Source organism: Sesamum indicum, linkage group LG4, assembly GCF_000512975.1.
Source record: "Sesamum indicum cultivar Zhongzhi No. 13 linkage group LG4, S_indicum_v1.0, whole genome shotgun sequence".
NCBI classification, from domain to species: Eukaryota; Viridiplantae; Streptophyta; class Magnoliopsida; order Lamiales; family Pedaliaceae; genus Sesamum; species Sesamum indicum.
This window is the reverse complement of record NC_026148.1, coordinates 107,007-129,575: the sequence shown is the minus strand read 5'-3', so window position 1 is coordinate 129,575 and position 22,569 is coordinate 107,007. Positions and strand designations below refer to the sequence as shown.

Genomic DNA, 22,569 nt, shown 5'->3' with positions numbered 1-22,569 from the left:
CAGCTGGTAGCAACGGCTTATCTAGAGTTAGCTACGAGCTGAAAACTAAGCTTGTGAATAACATAAGATAGGAAGCAAGAATTTCCATTATTCATGTGAGATAATGCTTGATTATAAGAATAGCAAGCTGTAAATGGAGAGTAGGGATTCCAAGAATAAAACTTCCTGAGGTTATAAGCATTCCATGGTCGAGAAACCTCCTAGAGATCCTCTACTTGCTCCTTGCTCCTGCAGGAGCTGTAGTGGCTAGAGTATTCTTTCTTCTGCTCGCGCTTTTTTTCTTTATCCACGTAGTGTTTTCGGTACCGGCTTGTACAAGCCTTTCTATCTCTTGCCTCAGTTGGTGGCACCGGTTGGTGTCATGCTCATACTCTCTATGATACCTACAAAAATGTATAGATTTCGGGAGCCGGGGTCTTCCTCTAAGCCTTTAGGCCATTTTAAGGCGAGATGTTGGCCAATTGCCATGAGCATTCTAGTAGGGTCAGTGATGAGTGCGGTATAATACTCGTTCTTCAAAACTGGGGGGTTGAAGCGTCCTTTGGGCTGCCCCCTGCTCCTGTTGGAAGAAGGCAGCTTATGCTCCCTTCGTCTATCATTGTTGCTCTTTTTCACCAGCTAGACATCTTCCACGTTCATGCACTTTCCAGCCCGAGCCAGTATCTCTAGGAAGTCAGTGGCTGGTTTATTAGCTAGAGACTTGAAAAGAGGGCCTCCATTGAGTCCTTGGGTGAATGCATTGAACATAATCCCCTGATGAGCTGCTAAGCCTCAAATATGGTTGTATTGAAGAGTTGAACCTAGGCCCTTAGAGCCTCATTCTCTTCCTGCTTGACCCCGAAAAGACTGATAGCTGATTTTCGATACTTTTTGCTGCTTGTGAATTGGTGCTGGAAGAGGGAGATAAATTCTGCAAAAGATCTAACTGATCTAGTTATAAGCTGGTCGAACTATTACTGGGGAAAATTGATTAGTCTAGTAAGGAAAACACAACAATTAATGTCATCAATATACTTATGCAGCAGGCCTGCATTTTCAAACTTAGGGATATGCTCAGTTGGATCAGTGGTACCATCATAAGCAAGTAGGTGTGAAGGTGCTAAAAAAATGAGCAGGGAGTTCCTCCGCCATGATGTGTTCGCTAAAAGAAGTGTCACGCTCAGCAGACATGGTCTCTTAGTCACTTCCGGGGTAGCTCCACATTTCTTTCCTCGGTTATTGCTATATTCCAAGATGTTGAAGGAAGGCAGCTTCATTACCCACAAAGTCAGCAGGTGCGGATCGATTCTACTAAAGCCCGGTAGGAATTTATTCGTCGATACTCTGGCTTCCCGATGTTCCATCTCTTTCTAGTTGGGAAGAGGGTCATATTGTCTTGCGAACCGCAGAGAATTGAGTTGATGATCTCCATGATGAATTGACGAAGCTGTTCATAGAAGAACGGGTTTAAAAACAGCAAGTCTAGCTAGAGCTGGTGCATCGTCGACTCCTGCAATAGGATCTGCAGATGGAACAATAGAACCAGCTACAGTAGGGAGGAAAGAATTTCCCTAGTAGGATCCATTATCACCTCCATTGTCTGAATTCATCATTTTTCACATCAAAACTCAAATGTTCTCACACACGGTATTAATGATCCATACCAAATTTTTTGCCACACCACAAAGTTGAAGGATCTTCAAGAAAAATTCTAAGATCAATGGGGACTAAACCTACAAAGCAAATATTAATACTCTCATGTTTAAGTCAGTAAAGGTTTTAAAAAAAAAAGAGTAAAGAGAACTTGAATTAAAGTGAGAATAATGATATAAAGTATATAAATTCGTGTGGAGTACGAAAGCTTAGAATAGCTTAAAAGCTGAGAGAAAATAATTAGAATAAGTGAGAATTTGAGAATAAGGGTTGATGTTACCAAATGACTACACAAGACGTCTATTTATAGACATGTAAAAACAGGATACAGGGGTTGTTGTATAGTGTCATACGCAGTTGGAAAATCCTTTGATTTGGCTATCATCTAGAATAAAAAAAAACATGTTTGTAATTCAGATCAATATTGAAAGAGATATGACTGTTTTCCCAAGATATGTTAGGTCTACCTAAAAATCAGCAAATCCGTTATTCATGGATTCCCAGCTCATTTGTTGTTAATCTATTAGGAGCCACTTGGAGATATTTTAGAAAAATGTATCTTGATGTGTTGGCAAGCTATATGACATGTCCAACTGAAATGGACTCGTTTCTTGGGTCCGCCAGTTCAATAATACAAAAAAAAAGAAAGTTTGTGGGCCTAACCTCCCTACTGAAGGGCCAACTGGGCTGATGTGCCTTTCTTATAGGCTTGGTCGATTAAAGTTTTAGGGGGCATCATTTTCTATAAATAATATTTGTATTTAAATTAGTGTGATATGTATTTAAAATAAAAGAGGAATTTTAGTATATGTATTAGATAATAATTATTATAATTTTCTAAACTATTTTTTATTAGCTAAAAATATATATTTAATTTTTATTGATGCGTTCAAAAAATACACGGGTCCAATTTATATAGACTATACTCAAAGCTTGGGCCGAAACGAATGCAAATTTTGAAGAGGGGACCTGCAAAAGAGGCGTTAGCACTTTGGGGTCCTAGTTAGTATTAGATTTGAGATTGATAAAATCAAAAAATAAATAAATGTAATTGAAATCGCAATATAATGAATAAAGTCGGTAAAAAGTACAAGAACACGTAATAATGTGCTTGTAGAGTACTTAGAAAATGTTTAAAGAATGAGAGGAATGATTTAGAGAGTAAGAGAAGTGTGAGGAACATCCAGAGAATGAGAAAGATGTTAGGAATGTCTCAGGAAGTACCCTCAGTATGGAAGAGTAAACCTGTATTTATAAGGGGGTGCCTTCTTCCGATAGGGCTATACACATTACCTCTATTTGTGGAAAAGGTGGATGAATGCCGTTTGGATAGGTCATAATTTGTTCTCATCTTCTGTTAATATTGTTGTTGAATGTTTATCTCGGATTTCGGCAGCCGATAAGTCATCGAAGGGTTTGTGTGAATAATATAATGGTAAACATTATTCATTTTAAAGTGTCCCATGATGATATAATATCTTTTCATGAAAATGATGCGAGAACCCGCGGTGAAGAAATAAGGAGATCTTTTTATATCGAAATATCAGTTGAAAAATTCATAGAAAAATTTATGGATCTCCCGGTCAAAATGTGGAGAAGAACCAAAACAGAATGGTTCCGAAAGCTCAAGACTAAGAAGGAAGGCCGCCTACTACTAAAATCCTTTTGCAACAATTGCGTTCTTCTATGCAAGAAGAAGACAGAAAGAAGGGGACCCTTCATTAGCTAGAACTCATAACCGTTAGGGAGTCCAAGCTGCCAAGGGGTCCAAGACCTTAGGGGACCTCCCTCATCTACAAGAGTCCCAGCCGTTAGGGAGTCCTTTCTTACTTACTTTGTCTTGGAAAATCCCTCACCTGTGACTAGGGGTGGGCAAACGGGTCGAGTTAGTCGAGTCTTGACCCAACCCGATCGGATGTAGATGAAACAAGTCGGGCTTCTCAGGTTTTTTTGGCGCGTTCGGATAACCCAAAATCCAATCTATTTTTAATCAAGTTGGGTTTGGGTTTTAAAACCCAATTCGAATAACCCAATCGGGTACCCGATTAGGAAAGGGGCAAAATTGGGGAGGGTTTATTTCATAAAACTATAGGTCTAAGTTTGTGCATTTTGCTAATGGAAAAATTGAGTTTATTATTGCTAACTTGCTATTTATGAAATTATATGCTTAAAATGAGTTTATAAATTATAAGTGTTGGACTATTGGTTATGTTTTCAGTTGGGTCAATGGGCTTTTGTGATTCTTTACAATTGCAATTTATTTTGTGAATAAAATTGTATTGCTTCATAATAAAAATAATAATAGAAAAAAATTCTAACCTGCAGAAACTACTCGAACCCAACAATCGGGTACCCGACTAATCGGGTCCTCGCCCTACTCGGGTTTGGGATCGAGTACCAGTCCCAGTTAACCCGACTCGACGCCCACCCCTACTTGTGAGGAATCCCAGCCACCAGGGGGAGTCCTCCTAAGGTTAATGCGGTTCAAGGTGGCTGTTGATATTGGGATTGACGAGATGACACATAGGAGAGTGGGCTACCACGTGTGTGGCCTTTTGGGACAAATATTTTATTGGGCTTTGATCATGGTCTGAGTAAGGGGATACCTTTAGCCTTCTCCCTTTGCCAATCGATTTTTTGGGGGACACCCATCAAGACCGCCTGTCAAGTCCTCTTGCGCCTCTTAGAATGTTACAAGCCTCTCATTTCTTTCTTCTTTTTAAATTGCTTGAGTCTCTTTGGGCCGACCTATTTTTATACACATCAAATATAATTAATTTAATTAAAAAAAATTAAGGGCAAAGACTACGGGGAATGACACCCCCTACTCTGTTGTCCCCATCTGCGAGGGCAATGTCGTCATTCCCCCATTTGTGGGGGAAGACGGCGGCTAGGGGGTGGCGTAGTGGGCGGGAAAGGGGTTAGGTAGTAGGGTTGGGGGTGGCTATTTTTAATTTTTTTATATTATTTTTAATGATTTGTATATATTATATAAGTTAAATAATTTATTGAATCCAGTCTTCATTTTTTAAAATCGAAGAGTTGAGGTTAATTGATTAAATTTGACAATTATTATGTAATCAAAAAAGATCCAACTATTATTAAAAAATAAAATAATATACAATAAAAAAGTATAAAGATCATATGAAAAAAAGTTAACGCCGTTAAGTGAATTTAATGGAGAGAGACATGTAAGCTATCTCAAATAAAATAGAGGGGGTATTCACTTATTTTTAAAATATATACAAAAAATTTTGTAGTCGAACTTTTAAAATATAGGAGGGTTTTATATATTTATCCTTTATTTTTTTTTTCTCTGTCTATTCGAACTCCGAAAACAATTTGAGATATCCGACCGCGTTTATCTTTTGATGAAGTAAGTTTCAAAGAACTAGTGAGCAGAGTAACGACCATAATGATAAGAGCATTCAGTATGGTGGGCTGAGGGTCAACAGCCCCCCAAATCATTTATGGAAAATTAAACACAGTCCAAATGAGCCATAGGCCCATAGTATGCTCAAATCTCAAGGCCCAAATTAAGTCCAACCCCTTCCTCTTCTCTTTCCCACTCCGCTTAAAACCCTAAACCCCTAACTCCCACCTTTCCCTATCCAGCTGCAAACATGAGACCTCCCAGGGGACGCGGCGGGGGCTTCAGGGGTGGCAGAGACGGAGGCGGCCGTGGCGGTCGCTTTGGAGGCCGTTTCGGTGGGGGTGGCCGCGGCCCGCCTCGTGACGAAGGCCCTCCTTCCGAAGTCGTTGGTCCGCCCTCTCTCTGTCTGCTTTTGTGTATCTGTATGTCCGTGCACACACCTATTATACGTAAATGCGCTCTAAAGCTAACTCCTTTTTTATAATACGTTCCAATTCCTTGCAGAGATTTCGACATTTCTTCATGCTTGTGAGGGAGATGCTGTCACAAAGCTTACAAATGAGAAAATACCCTACTTTAATGCTCCTATTTACCTTCAGAACAAGACCCAGATTGGTAAAGTAGATGAAATCTTCGGCCCCATTAATGAATCTGTGAGTGCATCCCTCTAATTGTTTGGTGTTCATGCAGTTCCTGTTCCTTCTAGTATGGCCCGTTGCTTTCTACTTTCTTATTCTGCTCTCCGTTGTGGTATTGTAGTATTTTTCCATTAAGATGATGGAGGGCATTGTGGCAACGTCGTATTCTCCGGGTGAAAAGTTCTTCATTGACCCAGCTAAACTTCTGCCACTCTCAAGATTTCTTCCTCAGCCCAAGTATGTTATTTGTGCTCTAGTTTCCGGACATCAAGTTAACCCTACAGTATTTATGTCTTGGTTAAAACACCTTGTGTAAACAATATTTCTTGGTAAAGTTCAAGACTTCTGCCGTTTCCTGATTATATCTGACAAAAGGAATTTACTGCAAGGTATTTAAGAACCACTGCTGATCGAATATGATTTAGTGAGGTTGGCATCATTATATCCTATGAATGATAGGGGTTTCAATTTGATCTTTTCACAAGGAAATGATTTGATTCTTATTTGTTCCCTTACGGAGTACACGTTTTATATCCGTGGAGAATTGGAGATTCATTTACCTCATAGACATTTGAGCTGATGCTTGACATGGAGTTTCATGGAGGTTGCTTATTCCACTTTCTGCAGTTGGACCCTCATAACTTGAAAACATTTATTTACATATTTGAGATGGCTCATGGATGTGTTGCAGAGTAAAACCTAAATCCGCGAACTTTCATTCTAGAAGTCTGCCTATGTGTCTCTACCAAATGCTTGCTTGCATGTGGGCTATGCCTTTCTTGTGGTATGGAGATCATGTGCTTTTTACTTCTGTAGGATTGGTTTGATGCATACTTGTATATTCTTAACAAAGATTTATACCACTTAATATAATCATCATTTCCAGATCTTGTTTTTAGTGTGTGGTGGACATATTTGATGCATATAAGAGCTATTATTGCAGGCAGGCGATTAGACTCCTTAAAAATGTTCTTCCTTGATAGACACATTGTTTTTCCAACCATCAGTTGATACATTCATGTCTGATGATGTTCTGCTGTTACTTCATCCAGTTACAGCTCTATTTGCTTTATTTTCATTTGCATATCCCACTTATATTTAATGTACCATTATTTTTTGCAGGGGACAAGCACAGGCAGGACGTGGTGGAGGACGTGGGGGAGGAAGAGGTGGTGGAAGAGGTGGTCGTGGAGGATTTCGTGGAAGGGGTGCTCCTAGAGGTGGTCGTGGTGGTCCCCGAGGTGGTGGTCGTGGTGGTGGATTCAGAGGAAGAGGAAGATCATAGAATGTTTGGGTGCTTAATAGAGTTATGTCTTCCTTATTTTGGGTAGTCGTTTCAGGGTGCTAAATCAATCAGAACAATGCATGTTGTTGGTGTCTTCTGTATACTAATGGAAACTAATTTCCTGCATATGATTTCGAGTTATTGACATTGGTTTATATCATCTTCCTACATCCCCAAACGCCAAACAGAATCTGTGTTTGAAATGAGAATTGGGTTAAGGATGGGAGTATGAATGTGCTGGGTGGTTTGGTGATAAAAAAGAGTTGTTAAACTTGTAGAAAACTGCTTTGTTCATCCCCCATTTCTAATCTTGATGATTGTGGTCGTGTTGCTGTGTAGCTGGAGGCGATTAAGGTCTGAGTGGTGTGTCTAGCACCAATATTGTGCTGTAGAAGTGGCTTTTTCCTGTGCTGTCAAGGCAACATGTATGGTGTTGGTTGTTTGCTTATGGAACTTGGGCCTTTGTAAATACGAGCAAATGCCTTTTGTTGCTCCAATCGCATATAATGCTTACAATATTTGAAGGTTGAAGGTGTAGTTAACCACAACTGAAATGTGAGTGCGTGGAAGTGAAGGCAAATTTAACTATGTTGAGGTGAATCGATATGGAGAGAATAATGTTGCTTGTCCTTGAATTGAGGGGGCAATGTAGCCTAAAATTGATATGCATATTGGAGAAAGGGAGGGGAATATGTTTCCAATTTTAGAGGAATGCCAGCCTAACTGGAGAGAGAGAGAGAGAGGAGAAGTCTGTATAGTAAATAAAATCATTAAATTAACAAATGAATTTGGAGATGTAGGTAGGGTGTGGAGGTGTGAAGTGCAATGTATCTGGAGGAAAGGCAAGTGAAGCGAAGTTTCGGTCGTACTCGTACTGCAGCCATCCTATGGGGGACATAGCGCACGCACGGAGGCGGAGGCTTCTGTTTTTTTGGGTTAAGAATTAAAATTCTGGTAGGGGCCAGTTGAGTTGTGCAAATGAACAATGGAGAAGGTGGTTGGCAACAAAAAAAGTTGACGCCTTCCGCTCTAATCTTTCTTTAAAATTTGTCAACTTATATGAAGTATGTATATATTGGTGAGGCCAAAGAAAAGAAAGAAAGAAGGTTTTACAACCACCGCAAACTAAACAAAACATTTTCATCCAACGCCAACACACTTTCTCTTAAACTTTGACACCACCTAATCTATATTCTTTCTATCTCCACACTGCTTTAACTCTCGACTCCATCTCGCATCACACCTTTTATGTAAAGCAACACAAATCAATTCCACCCCTAAATTAATATTTGTTATATGATCATTCATTACACTAATATCCGTAGCTAGAAATAGAGACTCAAACTAATATGATTCTTATGTTTTTCTCAATTAATATAAGGAGCTGGATATGTGTAGCTAGCTGTGGGTGGTATTTTGAGTTCCATGTCCACCATCAACTCATCAATCATCTTGCAATGGGCAAGGCTAGCTAGCTACCTACACTCACAAATGACAAAACGGATACTAAACCACAAATCAAGTAGTAGTAATAATAATAATAATGTCATAAGATGTTCTGTCCTATCCATAATCCATCCATATTAATTAACGCCACACCATCAGACAAATTGGAGTATGCTAAAACGATAACGAATTAAGATGATTGATGATGACATAACTAACCTAATAATAATAATAATTAAAGGGTGGGAATGGAAATGCATGATTAGGATTAGGAATTCTTTCCAAATAATATAATAAAAGAAAAATGGAGAATTTAGGGTGGGAGGTGGAGGAAGGGAGTCCGACAATGTTGGTGTGGATGGCTTCATGTACATTAATGTTTATTGTTTTGGGCCACTCATTCATTCATTCTTTCACACCCACACCCACACCCACTGCCCAATTTTAAAATTAATTCTCATGTCCCCACTTTGCCCAACACAAATATCCTCATTTCCTTGACCATTTTTGTTTCTATGATGCATGTATCATATATCACATATCATGTATCATGTATCATGGATCATCTTGTTGTTGGATGTAAATTAATGGTATGCACTACACTACATAGCCCTCCATTACCATACATGAATAGGAATGACCTTGCTTTCGTCGGTGATCCATTTCTTGCACACTTGTCATCATATCCACAATTTCCTATTACTTATATCACCATCACCGCCCACCGCTCTCTAATTATTATAACTAGCATACAAAATGTTTAACATAAACTTAATTTATACATCAAAACTTATCATCCCGAATACTGACAACCACCTTGTTACGTTTTCAGGTATTTATTTTAAGCGTATATATGTGTGTGTGGAGCATCATCCAGCACCATATTAATTATATAGCTGCCTACCACATTAATTGTTACAAGACTAATTAATTTCTTATAGGTTAATTGTGAGTACGTAGCGGGCAGGTGGGATATATTACCTTTGGATCTGATGATGATTTTCGCAAATAAGATGTATGGTGCGGATATTAATGCTAATCCCCCAATTCCAATTGATACAGTAGCGCATGTTATGAGACAAATTTAAGATTGTTTCTTATTGATTGTCGGGCCATATATATATATATATATATATTGATTACATGATTAAAATATGGGAAAATATAAGATGGAGAAATATGAATCCTATCCTAGCTAATATATATTTGGCCGGACCGGATATCTTTTGTCAATTAAGTAAATTATACTAGTTAATTTGTTAATTATATATTTATTAACTACAGTATTAATTACGTGAATATCTATATCTATGTATGCATGTGTGTGAGGAAATTACTTGAAGAAAGTAGGTAGCTAGATGGGGATATGACACAATATTAATTAATATTTGCATACGTACACCATAATTAATTGAAAAAAAATGAATGCATCCTAATTAGGAGCTTACGTTGTGAGGCAGTGAAACATAAATATTAGTGGAGGTGAGGTGAGGTCCCCTACAAAAATATCCATTCCAGGCCCTATGTATATGAGTATGAATATGATTGTGAGGAGTTAATGTTGCACTGCATCCACTGGCCTCTTCTTCCTTAATTTCATAATAATTAATGAAAAGTCCATTTATGGATAAAATTGCATTTTTTATATTACATTATAATATTTTTTAATTTATTTACATTTGTGATGTATTTTATATAAGTTGAAAACATTTTTAATTTTAGTCTTCACATCCAATAATTTACCAATGTGTAATCTTGAAAGAAACTTTAGTGTGACTATACCTGAGCTATGAAGAAAGGTGAAAATCATGGAACAAGAAATTATAAAGATTCAAGGAGTTGTTATAAATGATGGGTTATGTATTGCTTTAAGAAAGAGCATGAAAGAAGCGATTTTCCCAGTTGCTCTTTCACTGCCGCACTTAATCTGCATTGTTATGGTGAATCTTTTTTATTTGTTAAGGACAGCTGAGATTATTAGGTTTTGGGTTTGGGGAGATTAGGACAGAATAGAGATGGAAAATGAAACATAATCACCCTATTTAAATTAACGATCATATATACGTGATTTTTACGTACTGAATTTTTCATTCAAATTCCACCAGTTTCAACTGGCACACATATGACACGTGATTTCACGTCAATCAGTGGAGGGATTCATCTCTCCATTTATGTAACAGTAAAAGAAAAGACGGTCAACAATATTTAAGAAGGTGGGTGGATTCATCTCTTGCATTGCATGCCACTGCCACCTTTAATTTTACCTACTGCCACAACCATTCATTGACCCATGCACACTTGCACACACCCAACACTACACAAACATCAAACCATACAGATACAGATACAGTAATTATAATTAAGTAACATTTGGAATTGAAGAAGATTTTCAATTTTAATTGGAGAATTAGGAGAGTAATTGGTATTGAGAAAATGTCGGTAGGCAGGCGATGCAATATTGGTGGCAGGTCCCCAAGCGTTATTGACAAAGAAAGAAAATAGAGAAAAAGGACATGTACGGTAAAGAGAAAGACAAGTGAGAGGAGAGGGCAGTAACACATTAAAATTAGGACCTATTTCTACTTCTACTTGGATTTTTATTTTCAATTCACTCCTCAACAACAGTCAACACTATACAACCTCTCTCTCACCCAACAACTTTGAAACATTCTCTCTCTTTTTTATTTTTTTATCAATGATAAGAAACCCAAAATAAAAAAACAGTAAATGTAATGATTGTTGATTATCTTAATGTTGTGGTAAAGAAGCAGGTGGGAGTGATGAAGTTTGCGTGCATAAGCACAATGAGTCCCATTTTAGGGGTTGGTTCATATATAAGGACCACATTATACACTAACACTTTACATACATTAAACATTAAACATCATTCATCATTTGTGTTGTGTTAATTAGAAGAAAAGCAAGCAAGCAAAAGCCATATATATATATATATATATATTTATGAGAAAGAAAGAAACAATTAATATTGGATTTGGGTGCAACTTCAACTTTAAAAAAGTTGGGGTGGGCAATGGGCAATGGGCATGCATGCATGATATAATGTTGTTAATAATTAATAATTATAATGATGAGGGTTAAAAAAAGTAGAAAGAAATAGCCGGTGGGAAATAGGTATGAAATATTGGTGTGGTCCGGCCGCAAGCCAACACTGTCCCCACCCTCATTCCATTTAAATTAAACCCCACGCCCGCCAACGCCCTTCCTTCCTGTTTTTTCTTTCCCTTTTACATTAAACTTTTAACCCTCAATTCATTATTATTCTTAAACAACAACATTATATTATTATGTGTTGTCTGCAGTTTGCATAGTTGAGATTAGAGCATGTCTTCCTCCTCCTCCCAAGTCCCTTCTCAGTTTATATATAGCACTCCACTATCCCACCCCTCTCTCCACCTCCTCTCCTGCCTCTCATTAATCATTTCTTATTCTTTTCCTTCTCAATCACTACTGCCGCTGCTGCTACGCATTTCTCTCTACCTATTAATCTTCATTTTGCTCCGACAATGGCCTCCGCCGCACTCTCTTCTACTACACCGCCCATGCTGCACCAGATCCATCATTCCAACATGGACGTTGACAAACTCACCAACCAAATCTTCTCCATTCTTGAAAATAAGTTTCTCTTCGGTTACCAAGATCACCATCACTCCCTCAATAACCACCCATTATCCTCCCCCGCCAAAGTTAGAATTCTCAGCATTGATGCCGCCCCCTCCACCCATGCCCTCCTCGCCGCCAAAACTTTGCTCCATTTCCAATCCATTCTCAGGCGTAAATCCGGCAACCCTAACGCCCAAATTGCTGATTTCTTCGACGTCGTCACTGGAGCCGGCGCCGGAGGGGTCCTCGCTGCATTGCTCTTCACTCGGGGCAAAAACGGTTCCCCCATGTTCTCCGCCGACGACTCTCTCAAATTCATGGTCGATAACTGCCGCCAGTTGACTCATTATTCACCTTCCCGACTTTTCAGGCGACCCTCCAAGGCGGATAAGGTGCTCAAAAAACTGTTTGGGGATTTGACGCTGAAAGACACTCTAAAACCGGTTTTGATCCCGTGTTACGATCTGAGGACCGGTGCGCCATTTCTGTTTTCGCGGGCTGACGCTTTGGAAATGGAGGGTTGCGATTTCAGGATGGCGGGAGTATGTAGGGCCACGGTAGCTGATCGAGCTATGGAGCTGAAGTCAACCGACGGGACAAAGAAGATCCTGGCGGTGGGTGCTGGGGGGGGGATGAGCAATCCGACAGCCGCTGCAATCACCCACGTGCTGAATAACAAGCAAGAATTCCCACTTTGTAGAGGAGTGGAAGATTTGTTGGTGTTGTCACTAGGAAATTACGGGGAATCTCACTCTCATTCCGTAGCCCCCAATCGCGCAATGTCATCGCCGGCGTCATTCCTTAAAATTGCTGCAGATGGAGCTGCCGACATGGTAATTTTCCATTACATAACAACTTTTCCATTAATTAGTATATATATATATATATATATATGATCAAAGGACAAATCTTACCACTAAAATATTCGTGACTTATGGCCCCAATCCCGGCAGGCTTAATTTATTATTGGGCATAATTTTGTCCAATGGTGGTGTGGTGGTAGCAAAAGCAATTTCACCCAACTACTACCATCTTTATAAGCTTTAAAGTCAGCAAAAGAAAACAAAGTGAAGGAATCTTGGCCTCTGTATCTATAGCCAAATAATAAACTACAAAAGCTTATTATTTATTAAACTTCTTTTGAGTCAATAATTAGAAATGGATTCCATATTAAATTGATCATCTATACTCATATTGGTAAAAGTAATTATTAGCTTATAATGTGATATTAATTTATAATGTGTAGGTTGATCAAGCAGTATCGATGGCATTTGGTGAATGGAGAAGGACTAACTACGTTCGTGTTCAGGGAAATGGAAGAGTAGGGGGCGGGGAGGAAAAGAGAAGGATGTTGAGAATAGTGGAGGTGGATGAAATTTTAGGAGAGAAGAATGTGGAATCTATATTATTTAAAGGAAAGAAAATGGTGGAGTTCACAAATATGGAGAAAGTGGAGATGTTTGCAGGAGAGGTAATCAAAGAGCAAGAGAGAAGAAACAACAGCCCTTTCCCGACTGTTGTGTTGAAGCAGCACTCAACTAATATCTATTCCATTTCCCCAAGAAGATCTTCCTCTGCCACTACTCTATCCACTCTTTCTTCCTATTAATAATCATTATACAACTTATTCTGGTATATATATCAATACATTGCTGATGCTGCCAGTATATTTATGGTGAATGTTATATATGACTGGTATTGTTTTTTTTTTTTTTTTTTTTTTTCTTTGAGAGTGAGAGATACATTTAGGGAGACAGAGAAAGAAAGAGAGAGAGAGAGAGAAGGATATATAACTGGCTGCCACTCGGCATGGCTGAATGTTACACATCCGAGTTTGTGCAGAGCTCTTATGACACTTGTTTCTTTTATCTTTGTTTAATTCCTCTTGTTTTTTGGGCGGTTTTAGTTTACATGTTTGACTCTGGATATGCTGATATTCCATGAGCAATCTTCTGTGATGCTGAAATGCATACTATGTATTAAATCTAGGTGTAGCTAAGCATGGAGCTTTCCAGAATTGATCATTCAACTACTAAGTTTCTCCTTTTCCACTTTTTTCAATTTCATACAGTTTTGCTTCCATAAGAGTGCCTATAAGCTTTCGCGTTATTTGTTTATTCAGCACGATAGAAAATAATGGAAAAGAAAGGCCGAAGGTGTTAGATATATACATAATATATATATATATATATATGATATCACTCATTTTTAATAATTGAAAGTGTAAATTAAGTCAGAAATCCCCTGATCTAATGACAAAACAACCCTCAACTATTCACAAAATTATAAGTATGCCCTACAAAATTATAATTTCAATTTGCATCAACACCTTTTCAAGGGCAAAAACTTACAAATTCACCCTTGAGTAAATTACGTCGACACCCCGTTGGGGTGTAACAGAAATTATGAAAAAATTTAAATTTATTTATGTAATTAGACCTAACTTGAAAAGCGTCTATATGATTTGTGCTAATTTATGGGTGCATTTGGACTTGAAGAAAAAATTTGATAAAAAAATTTCAAATGATTCAATTTGAAAGAAATTTAAAATACATCAGTACTAAATAAAATATATTTTAAAATTAGAATCCAATGATTTGAATGCCCAATTCAAAGCAAAAAGAAAAAAGGTTTACTTATAAAATATAGTATTCTAAAAAGATTTTGCATTGTATTTAGTATCATCGAGTTCCACCAGGTTAATTACTGAAATATGGTAATTGTTAGCTAAAGATAAGCACGAATGACAGCATTGTAGGTTAAAAGCAAAAGGGAATATTTGGGTACTTCACTACAGTAAGACAGGAAAACAGTGTGGCTATCCCTTCACTTTTAAATTTTGAATTTGAATATTGAAATTGAAACAAAAAGAAAGTGTATCTACGGTTAAAAAGAAGAAATCCATAGTTGAATTCAAGACGAAAAACACTGAAAACGCGCTGAAGATTGTATGTACTTGTAAGGTTAGAGAAGCCAATGAAACATGTAGTGAAAGTGAGGGCAATAATGCGTATTGCAGTTATCTTCTTATTAGGGAGGAAGATGAACAAATCATTTATACTTAACTACTTCTGGAGATACTTGAGGACCTTGTCTCTCCCTCTTGGCTTTCACATGGAACTCCTCCAAGTTACCGGTGGCATTTCAACTGAAGATTTGGTTATTTATCATAGCAGCGGTGTGTGTGTTATTAGCACTGCACGATAGTTGAATTCAACCCACTTTAATAAAAGAGCCATATCTCGTGTCTAAAATTATTGATTAGATAAATTAGCATGTTAACGCTCGGATTTGAAAATACAAGACCCCTGTTGTACAGTCCTGAACTAAGGTAGGCTAGGCAGCAGAGCAAGCCACCACAAACAGAAATAACACTTATCCACACTCCACCCATGACTTGGTTCAACAAACAAGATTTAACTCTTATTTCGAACAATAATTGTTTTCAACGAACAAGAACAACTCTGACTCATCTCATTTTTGTCACATCTTCTACCACTCCTCCTCCAAGTCTAACGCAAGAGTCAAGACCCCCTACTCACTTTTATTACTCCCTCAGTATGGCATGATGACACAGTTGCGCCCCTTGCCCAGATCGACACAAAGGGCTTTTGTTCACAACATTTCCCAGAACTAAATAATCATATAATTGGTCACCAAGAATCTATGACATAAAAAGTCGAACCCCATTGTAAGATTTTAGCGTAAATGGCAAGCTTATGGAAACTCTATTCCCTCCCCCCAATTCAATTATTTTTTCCCTCCGCCAACTCATGCTCATTTCAGGCTACTATTTGGCAGCTTCCGTGTTATTTTCCTAGGTTGCTTTTGAATTTTACAGAAGCACAAGAGGTAACTTTTACAAACTAGAAACATGGTCTTCGGCACAAACAAGAAAGCAATTTTTCCCAGTGTAATCGACCTGAGCTGGATAACCTCAGCTTTCAAAATTTTACCCCCATCATCTTCAACACAAATACAATATTACAACATCTTCAGCAAACAGTACGACCATAACATATTGATGCAATGTAGAGATTCTTGGACCACTTTTCCTGCATAAGAAATAGCAACAATCAGCTGGCACTCAGCAGTACCTTGCACTTTTTGTGAATGGAGAAAACTGATGGAATATCAAAAGTATGACAAATGCAACACCAAGACCTCCAATGTTAACTATTTCCTACTCTGAATGTAAAATAATGTAAGGTACAGAACAATGAAAACATGGTGTGACAAGAGTTGCATCATTTATTCTGCCCCCACTTCTGCAAATGGACAAAAGGGGAAAGAGGAGCTAGTACCTTTACATGGGTGCTAGGAAATGCAGATGTACGAAGGGTCTCCTGAGTCTCATCCATCATTTTACGTCTGGGTATGCTAAGTATGAAGGCCGCTTGATCAGCAGTTGCAGCCATGGAGGTTATTCTATAGCCACTTTCCCATCGGCGATGTATTCCCTCACTTGGATAAAGAAAATCAAGCTCTACGACCTAAGAACACCAGTCATATTATGTGTAAACTGCTTACAGAACATCCATGTGTCACATGGTTCGACAAGAGCAACCCATTTAACCAATAAGTGAGTTTTACCTGTTCAGAATATCCGGAATTTCTAGACATGACTACACCCCAGCGACTGCCAGCAGTAGTCATGGATGTGACGTGGAAACCTTCTTTCCACTTTTTATTGATCCACTTAAATGGAAATGATTCACTAACTTTATATGACTGTTGGGTATAAGGAGTTCCTAAAGAACACAAAGTACAAAACAAACATTGTTAGCCCTGTATATATGTTAATGTAATCACACCAAAAATTTCAATGCTTTTCGTTCAGCAGATGATAGACAAGAATATAACAAAAAGATGATCTCCACACTGTAAGGAAAATGCATGAGATGGTGACGCATGTAAACATAAACAACACGCAGCAGAATAGAAACTTCGACCAACCTTTAGACATAACCACCAGTGAACTTCCATTAGCTGCACCAGCAATAGAACTGATGTAATAGTTTTTTTCCCATTGTTCCATGATCCAATCCTAATGAAAAACCCAAAAGATATTATTATTTGCATGTGCAAGTATGTCCAGCCAGAAAGGAGAAACAACAAAACTAACAAATCAAAAGTAGAGTAAACAACCTTGTGAAGAAAGACAGCTGAAAGCTCATACACCTGCGAAGTGAAACCTGTTCCGGCATCCATGATCAAGGCCCAAAGATTTGCTGCTGAAGCTACACAGCTAATGTACAAGCCGTCTTCATTACCCTTCTCTACATGTTGACGGAGTCTTGAATCTGCAACATTATAGTGGTACCTACAAAAGCAACAATCTCATGCTAATGACTATAGTGAGTACAGATGAGAGAAAAGAAGATCCATCCACAACAAACATATAAATCTTTTATTTCAATTCAAATGTTGCATGATGTATCAGTTAAGAAAAGACACTAACAGTTGTCTCAGTTTCTAGAGATTGCCAACTTTCATAAACTTAAATTCTCCAGAAAGATTTTGCATCTACACTGAATGCGCAGAGATGAAAAAACCTCCAACTCAACTTCGTATTTAGAGAAAGGGACAAATGCACAAATTCACAGCAGAGTGCAGATAAACAGACAAAATCAGAAATAAATCTAATCTCCCTAGTTCAGTCAAGACAATGAATTGCTCAAACATTTTTGTATATCCAGTGTGAACTCACAGATTGTAATTGCTGAAGGTTCTCCATCGTAAGGAATAAAAAATTGCATTAGCATTTTATACAAGGGAATTTGAAAGTTCGACTGCTTTAATCAACTTCCGAAAGGGGGAAGCACTCGTGTCTTTCCACTCATTTTCCAAGAAAGATTTGTTTCCAAACTTAGTGTTAGATATTTTTGTACTCAGTACCAACTTTTATCTTTCTACTTGTTTTTACCAAAGATTCAACATCAGAAAATACAAATTAAATCAATATTTCATAATACAATCATCTTAAATAGGAAAATATGTTTTATATGGCAAAAAGCTAAAACGTAAAATTAGAACTCAAGTCATGCCTTACATTTTGGAAGGTCATTTCACTTTTTCTAAATCCAACAATAAATCTCCAAAGTTATTTCCTTAACTTAAGAAGCTTAGATGGAAATAGTTTTTTTTCCCTTTTAGTAAATTGGAATTTTTTTAACCATTTAATGATTCAAATTAATAATTTATTACTTTATTTTGATGAATGAAGGGTTGTTATGGCAGAATGATTAAATGTTTCACTTTTCCCACTCTTATAAAAAGTCAAAAAGGAGATGTTTTACAATACGTTGAGATTATTAATTATCATTGATAGAAGGTTTGGCTGGATCCAGCTCAACTTAAAGCTTGTTTTGGTTTTGGTTTTGGTTTCAGTAGAAACGCTCAAACAAATTCAAGCCTCTGAGAACAAAAGTTCATGCAAAAGCAAGTCAAGTGAGCGTAAGTGGCTCAGCCCACTCAGCTTCATTGACAGGTCTAACTGCTAGAATGTCTTCCACAGAATACAGAATGTGTCAGATGAAAATCCAATAATTACGGAGGTATGAGAAAATCTATTCCCCCTAGCTTTACAACATCAAAGAAGAGGCAGCTGGAACAAGGTTCAATGGTAAGTTGACTTAAAGCTTCAGAAATCATTTTTCCAGATCCAATCCCAACATAAGCCAAATCAGTAACTTGTATCATTTTTTCTTCACCCATTTGCTAAGTCATCAAATGTGCACAGACAAAATGACAATAAAAAAATTGGGTCCATAAGAAAATATGCATACAACATCAAATAAACCTCTATAAGTAATCACCTCTGTTTCATTGGGCGTCGTGCATTGTACACTGAAATCCACTGAGTAGCAGGGCTACCCAGCCGTACTTTCTTCTTAGGTTGCTCATCCTCCTCCAAGTTAATGAGCAACCTCCCGCGCTTTTGCCCAACCTGTGCAAAAGAACATAGAAAGTTCAAGATAACAGATCTTCCAACTAAAGATATACATTCAAAAGATTAACGTTAAATGTGTTTTTCTTGGTCTGCTAGTCAGTTGTGCTGCAAGCCTTTCGCAAACCTTTGTCCAATAGAATGTAATGGATTATAATAGGATATATGTCTACAAGCCTAGCTCCTTTCTACAAATAGTTTTTATGTTACCTTAAGAGCTCCATCAATTCTTATTGGTCTTAATGTCGTGCATGGTTCAATGAGACTTTCAAAAAAGGATATCAGCTTAGAATAGTTTGGCTCCTCATCGAACTTCATATTAGTAACCGCCTCAAGGAACTGTTTGAACGGAGGAGGACAAAAGCAACACATCAACTCTGGAGAAGTGGCCATTTTCTTTTTACAGACAAGAAAACTCTTGTTGTCACCCTGTCATCATCACAAACAAGAAGGGAATAAAATAAATTCAAGTCCACTCACATACGCTTCCATAAGTTACTGATGCAATGATGTCAGTCACCTGATAGCCTTGCCATGGCAACCTTCCCTTTATGAGAAATATCAGGGTGTATGCGAGCGACTCAAGATCGTCCCTCCTACTTCCCGTGCGGCCCAAGTGAGCATGCACACTTGCATACCTTATGGTTCCTCTGTGGATGGACCAATGGAGTTCTATTAGAACAAACTAATCAAGGATTATGCAACAAAATTTATGTCAACTTCACAAACCTAAATATATCTGGTCTCTGATCATACTCGACATGCTGACCAGAAGATGCATCTTTCCACCTAGAAGCTGCATCATAAACGTATTAAAAACAAGAGCAGATTATAGACAAAGAGAATGAAAGTGGATAAAAAATGGAAGCTGCTGCAAAGATTAAGGCCAAGAACTTAAATGGTTTTATTATTGTCTTTCAATGTCTTGCTAGTCCAATTATCAATTCAAGGTAGCCAAGACAGAGAAAGGCGAATAAGATTGGAGCATCATACCCAAACCAAGATCAATGAGATATAGCTTTTTCTCATCAGCTGTTCCAGGCTGACCAAGCAAAAAGTTCTCTGGCTTCACATCTCCATGCACAAATCTAGATTAGCGACAGAGACGTACTGATAATCAATAGTGTACTCAAGTAAAGAAAGTAAATGAAAGTAATGTAAAAACAAATAATTATAAAGAAACATCTTTTTGGATAGATAAAGACAGACTTCATAAATGAAAGCAATTGAAAGTGAATAATGCAAAAACAATTATTATGAAGACATCTTTCTAGGAAAGATAACGATCAGACTTCATAGGGATAATATCAAGTAGGTTTTACCCCTTCATATGGAGCTTTTCAAGAATTGAGATAGCCTCCACAGCGATGCAAGCCACCATACTTGGAGACATCCTGTTTTAGGTGTTCATTACAAACAAGGACACATTAGCATAAGAAGGAGAATACAATGGCGACATTAATTTTGACATTCTGCCCATGATTCAGGGCTCATGAGCAAGTTCATATGAACTAGGGTTCAGGGAGGGTCTTACGACTGGCCCAAAGAATTCCAAACATCCCAAAGACTGGGTCCAAGCATGTCCATGACCTGACACAATATTCATTAGAACAACATAGAAAATTCTGAAATCAAAGAGCAAGAAATCAAAACTCACCAGAATGTAAAAATCTCCTTGGCGACCCTTGTAGTGAACCCATGGGATCCCATAACATCCGTTCAGGGTGCTTTTCATAAGGCAAATACCAAGGCATGAACATTTAAAACCAACATAAATGAGAACATCCTCAAACTACGAATAGAGGACTTACTTGTACACCTGCCACTCATATGGAGGTCCATAATTGCAACCCTTACTATTTCGGTGTTCAAACTTCAATGCAACCTACAAAAGAGATAATCCATATTAATCAAAATTCAGATAGCGACAAGACAAATTTAGACAGCATTTATACGCAGAAAATCCCCAAGTAGCAAGGGATACCTCAATTGCATCCGGTCCAGTTCTTTCGGTGCCACCACTTACCCTTCGGCCAACATAAACTTGGCCAAATCCACCCTTACCTAACTTCCTTTCTGTCTTATACATCGGAGAATTGCCCACTTGTACCTTCACCAACAAAACCGAATTTAGTTACCATATTTTATTCAGAACACATAAATATATCAAAGCGCAATTAAGCAATATTAATTGCGCCTGCAACCACAAGAAGTTCTAGATGCCTGTATAAATTTGAGAATAACAAGAAAGATTAATTACCCTCTCAGGCACTGGAGTTGTGCTTGCTTCTTCTTCAACTCCCATTGCTTTATCAGCGCTCCCACCATCCATGGCAATTTCCTTATCTGCAACCCCCTCTATTCTATTAAAACCAGGTTCCCCAGCCCCAACACCAACAGCTTGTGGAAGAACTTCACAAGGAGGCTCTGGGTCTAAATCTATCAATCTAATCCCCCTGCCTCTCCCAGCGGCAGTGGGCCTAGTGGGTGTTGCTGCAGAAGGCCCTTTTGCTACAGCAGCTGCATTGCCTCTCCCTCTTCCCCTCCTTCTGGTTCTATTCTGCGCAGGTGCAAGAAAATTTTCTTCTTGATTAGTAGGCTGAGGGGCAGGCTGGAGATCACCAAGCCGTTTTGATCTCCTTGCTCCGCTACGCAATTCTGGCATCGTCACCCATGCAAATCACCTCCCACTCACTTTCCACCTTCTGCTCAGAATCTTCAGTCAAGTAAAACAACCACGAAAAGGCAAAAAACATCAGTCTTTAATTTATTGAGAGCGAAAATAAACCACCAAAGCTCAAAACTTTTTCAGATTGTAGAGAAGAAATTCCAAGTAAACACAACGTATCAAACCGAGTCAAAACTACAATAACAGCAAATTCAAAAGAACAGGTGGCATAAAAGACACTTGTGTAAACAAACTTTTATACATCTAAGCACATTCACTTAGTCCTTACTTGTACGGCTTCAAAATCAGGATTTTTAGAACACAGAACTAAATTGCACTCAGTGAAGACAATAGATAAAAGAAGACACAATGGATAAAACATGATAAAAATCTTCACAGCGCATTCTTTAGTTACTCAACATTCACAAGATATGGAGCAGGATCACCAGAAAGCACCGGCAAGTATAAATTACTAATGCAAAAATAGCAAGAAAGAAATAAATAAACCAGGAGCACAAATGGGGAATAGGATAAAAAATAACAAAATAATAAATAACAGTCATCTTGCGGGGAATAGCCTCAGCCATAATCAAAGAAGTCTGAAAAGTTCAGTCATCCAACATTGAATGAAAACAAAAACAATAATAAATTTGAATTAGATAAAAGAAAAAAAAAGACAAGCAGCAACAGATCGCACCTGACAAACAGCAAAAACAGGAGGATCGGAGATAAAACACGGAAAAATCCAGTTGAAGAACCCAATTCGATCAACCGATCAATAACAGATCTTCAGTGAAAATACCCATGACATATTCTTACCAGAGGAAGTATTTCTCCTTTCTCGAAAAAATAAAAGATGTATTATTGAAAATCTGGAGCTTGAATCGAAAATTTTTGAAGTGACGGTTGCTGAATCCCGGTCTGAAAATCGAAGAAAAGGATAAAGAAGGTATAGTA

The 22,569-nt window shown here is 38.0% G+C and overlaps 3 protein-coding genes across 4 annotated transcripts; 2 read left to right on the top strand and 1 right to left on the bottom strand.

Moving 5' to 3' along the window:
* Positions 5,256-7,090, top strand: LOC105159629 (putative H/ACA ribonucleoprotein complex subunit 1-like protein 1). Its single transcript, XM_011076741.2, has 4 exons — positions 5,256-5,394; positions 5,510-5,658; positions 5,765-5,880; positions 6,766-7,090. Exons 1-4 carry the CDS (start codon positions 5,256-5,258, stop codon positions 6,926-6,928), a joined length of 567 nt encoding a protein of 188 aa, XP_011075043.1. The 3' UTR covers positions 6,929-7,090.
* Positions 11,667-13,900, top strand: LOC105159628 (patatin-like protein 7). Its single transcript, XM_011076740.2, has 2 exons — positions 11,667-12,828; positions 13,242-13,900. The coding sequence occupies exons 1-2, from the start codon at positions 11,899-11,901 to the stop codon at positions 13,602-13,604; spliced, it is 1,293 nt and encodes a 430-aa protein (XP_011075042.1). The 5' UTR covers positions 11,667-11,898; the 3' UTR covers positions 13,605-13,900.
* On the bottom strand, positions 15,397-22,564 carry LOC105159627 (casein kinase 1-like protein HD16). Of its 2 annotated transcripts, none has more exons than XM_011076739.2 (17): positions 22,310-22,564; positions 21,205-21,660; positions 20,929-21,054; positions 20,756-20,829; positions 20,602-20,671; positions 20,479-20,534; positions 20,267-20,338; positions 19,938-20,032; positions 19,674-19,740; positions 19,465-19,594; positions 19,155-19,373; positions 18,814-18,944; positions 17,144-17,318; positions 16,952-17,042; positions 16,589-16,746; positions 16,300-16,488; positions 15,397-16,050 (listed from the first exon to the last, which is right to left on the bottom strand). In XM_011076739.2, the coding sequence occupies exons 2-17, from the start codon at positions 21,607-21,609 to the stop codon at positions 15,991-15,993; spliced, it is 2,118 nt and encodes a 705-aa protein (XP_011075041.1). In that variant the 5' UTR covers positions 21,610-21,660; positions 22,310-22,564; the 3' UTR covers positions 15,397-15,990. The 2 variants fall into 2 exon arrangements, with proteins under 2 accessions (XP_011075041.1, XP_020548919.1); XM_020693260.1 differs by having other exon boundaries at positions 22,432-22,563.

What these genes read in the sequence shown, in the direction of transcription:
- LOC105159627 (XM_011076739.2), bottom strand. Translation starts at nt 21,609, where the DNA reads ATGCCAGAATTGCGTAGCGGAGCAAGGAGATCAAAACGGCTTGGTGAT. An exon ending in AAGGAGATTTTTACATTCTG is followed by an intron (nt 20,535 to 20,601) that starts GTGAGTTTTGAT and finishes ATATTGTGTCAG; the next exon opens with GTCATGGACATGCTTGGACC. An exon ending in GAATTGATGGAGCTCTTAAG is followed by an intron (nt 18,945 to 19,154) that starts GTAACATAAAAA and finishes TCTTTTGCACAG; the next exon opens with GTTGGGCAAAAGCGCGGGAG.
- LOC105159628 (XM_011076740.2), top strand. Translation starts at nt 11,899, where the DNA reads ATGGCCTCCGCCGCACTCTCTTCTACTACACCGCCCATGCTGCACCAG. An exon ending in CAGATGGAGCTGCCGACATG is followed by an intron (nt 12,829 to 13,241) that starts GTAATTTTCCAT and finishes TATAATGTGTAG; the next exon opens with GTTGATCAAGCAGTATCGAT.
- LOC105159629 (XM_011076741.2), top strand. Translation starts at nt 5,256, where the DNA reads ATGAGACCTCCCAGGGGACGCGGCGGGGGCTTCAGGGGTGGCAGAGAC. An exon ending in CCCTCCTTCCGAAGTCGTTG is followed by an intron (nt 5,395 to 5,509) that starts GTCCGCCCTCTC and finishes AATTCCTTGCAG; the next exon opens with AGATTTCGACATTTCTTCAT. An exon ending in TCGGCCCCATTAATGAATCT is followed by an intron (nt 5,659 to 5,764) that starts GTGAGTGCATCC and finishes GTGGTATTGTAG; the next exon opens with TATTTTTCCATTAAGATGAT.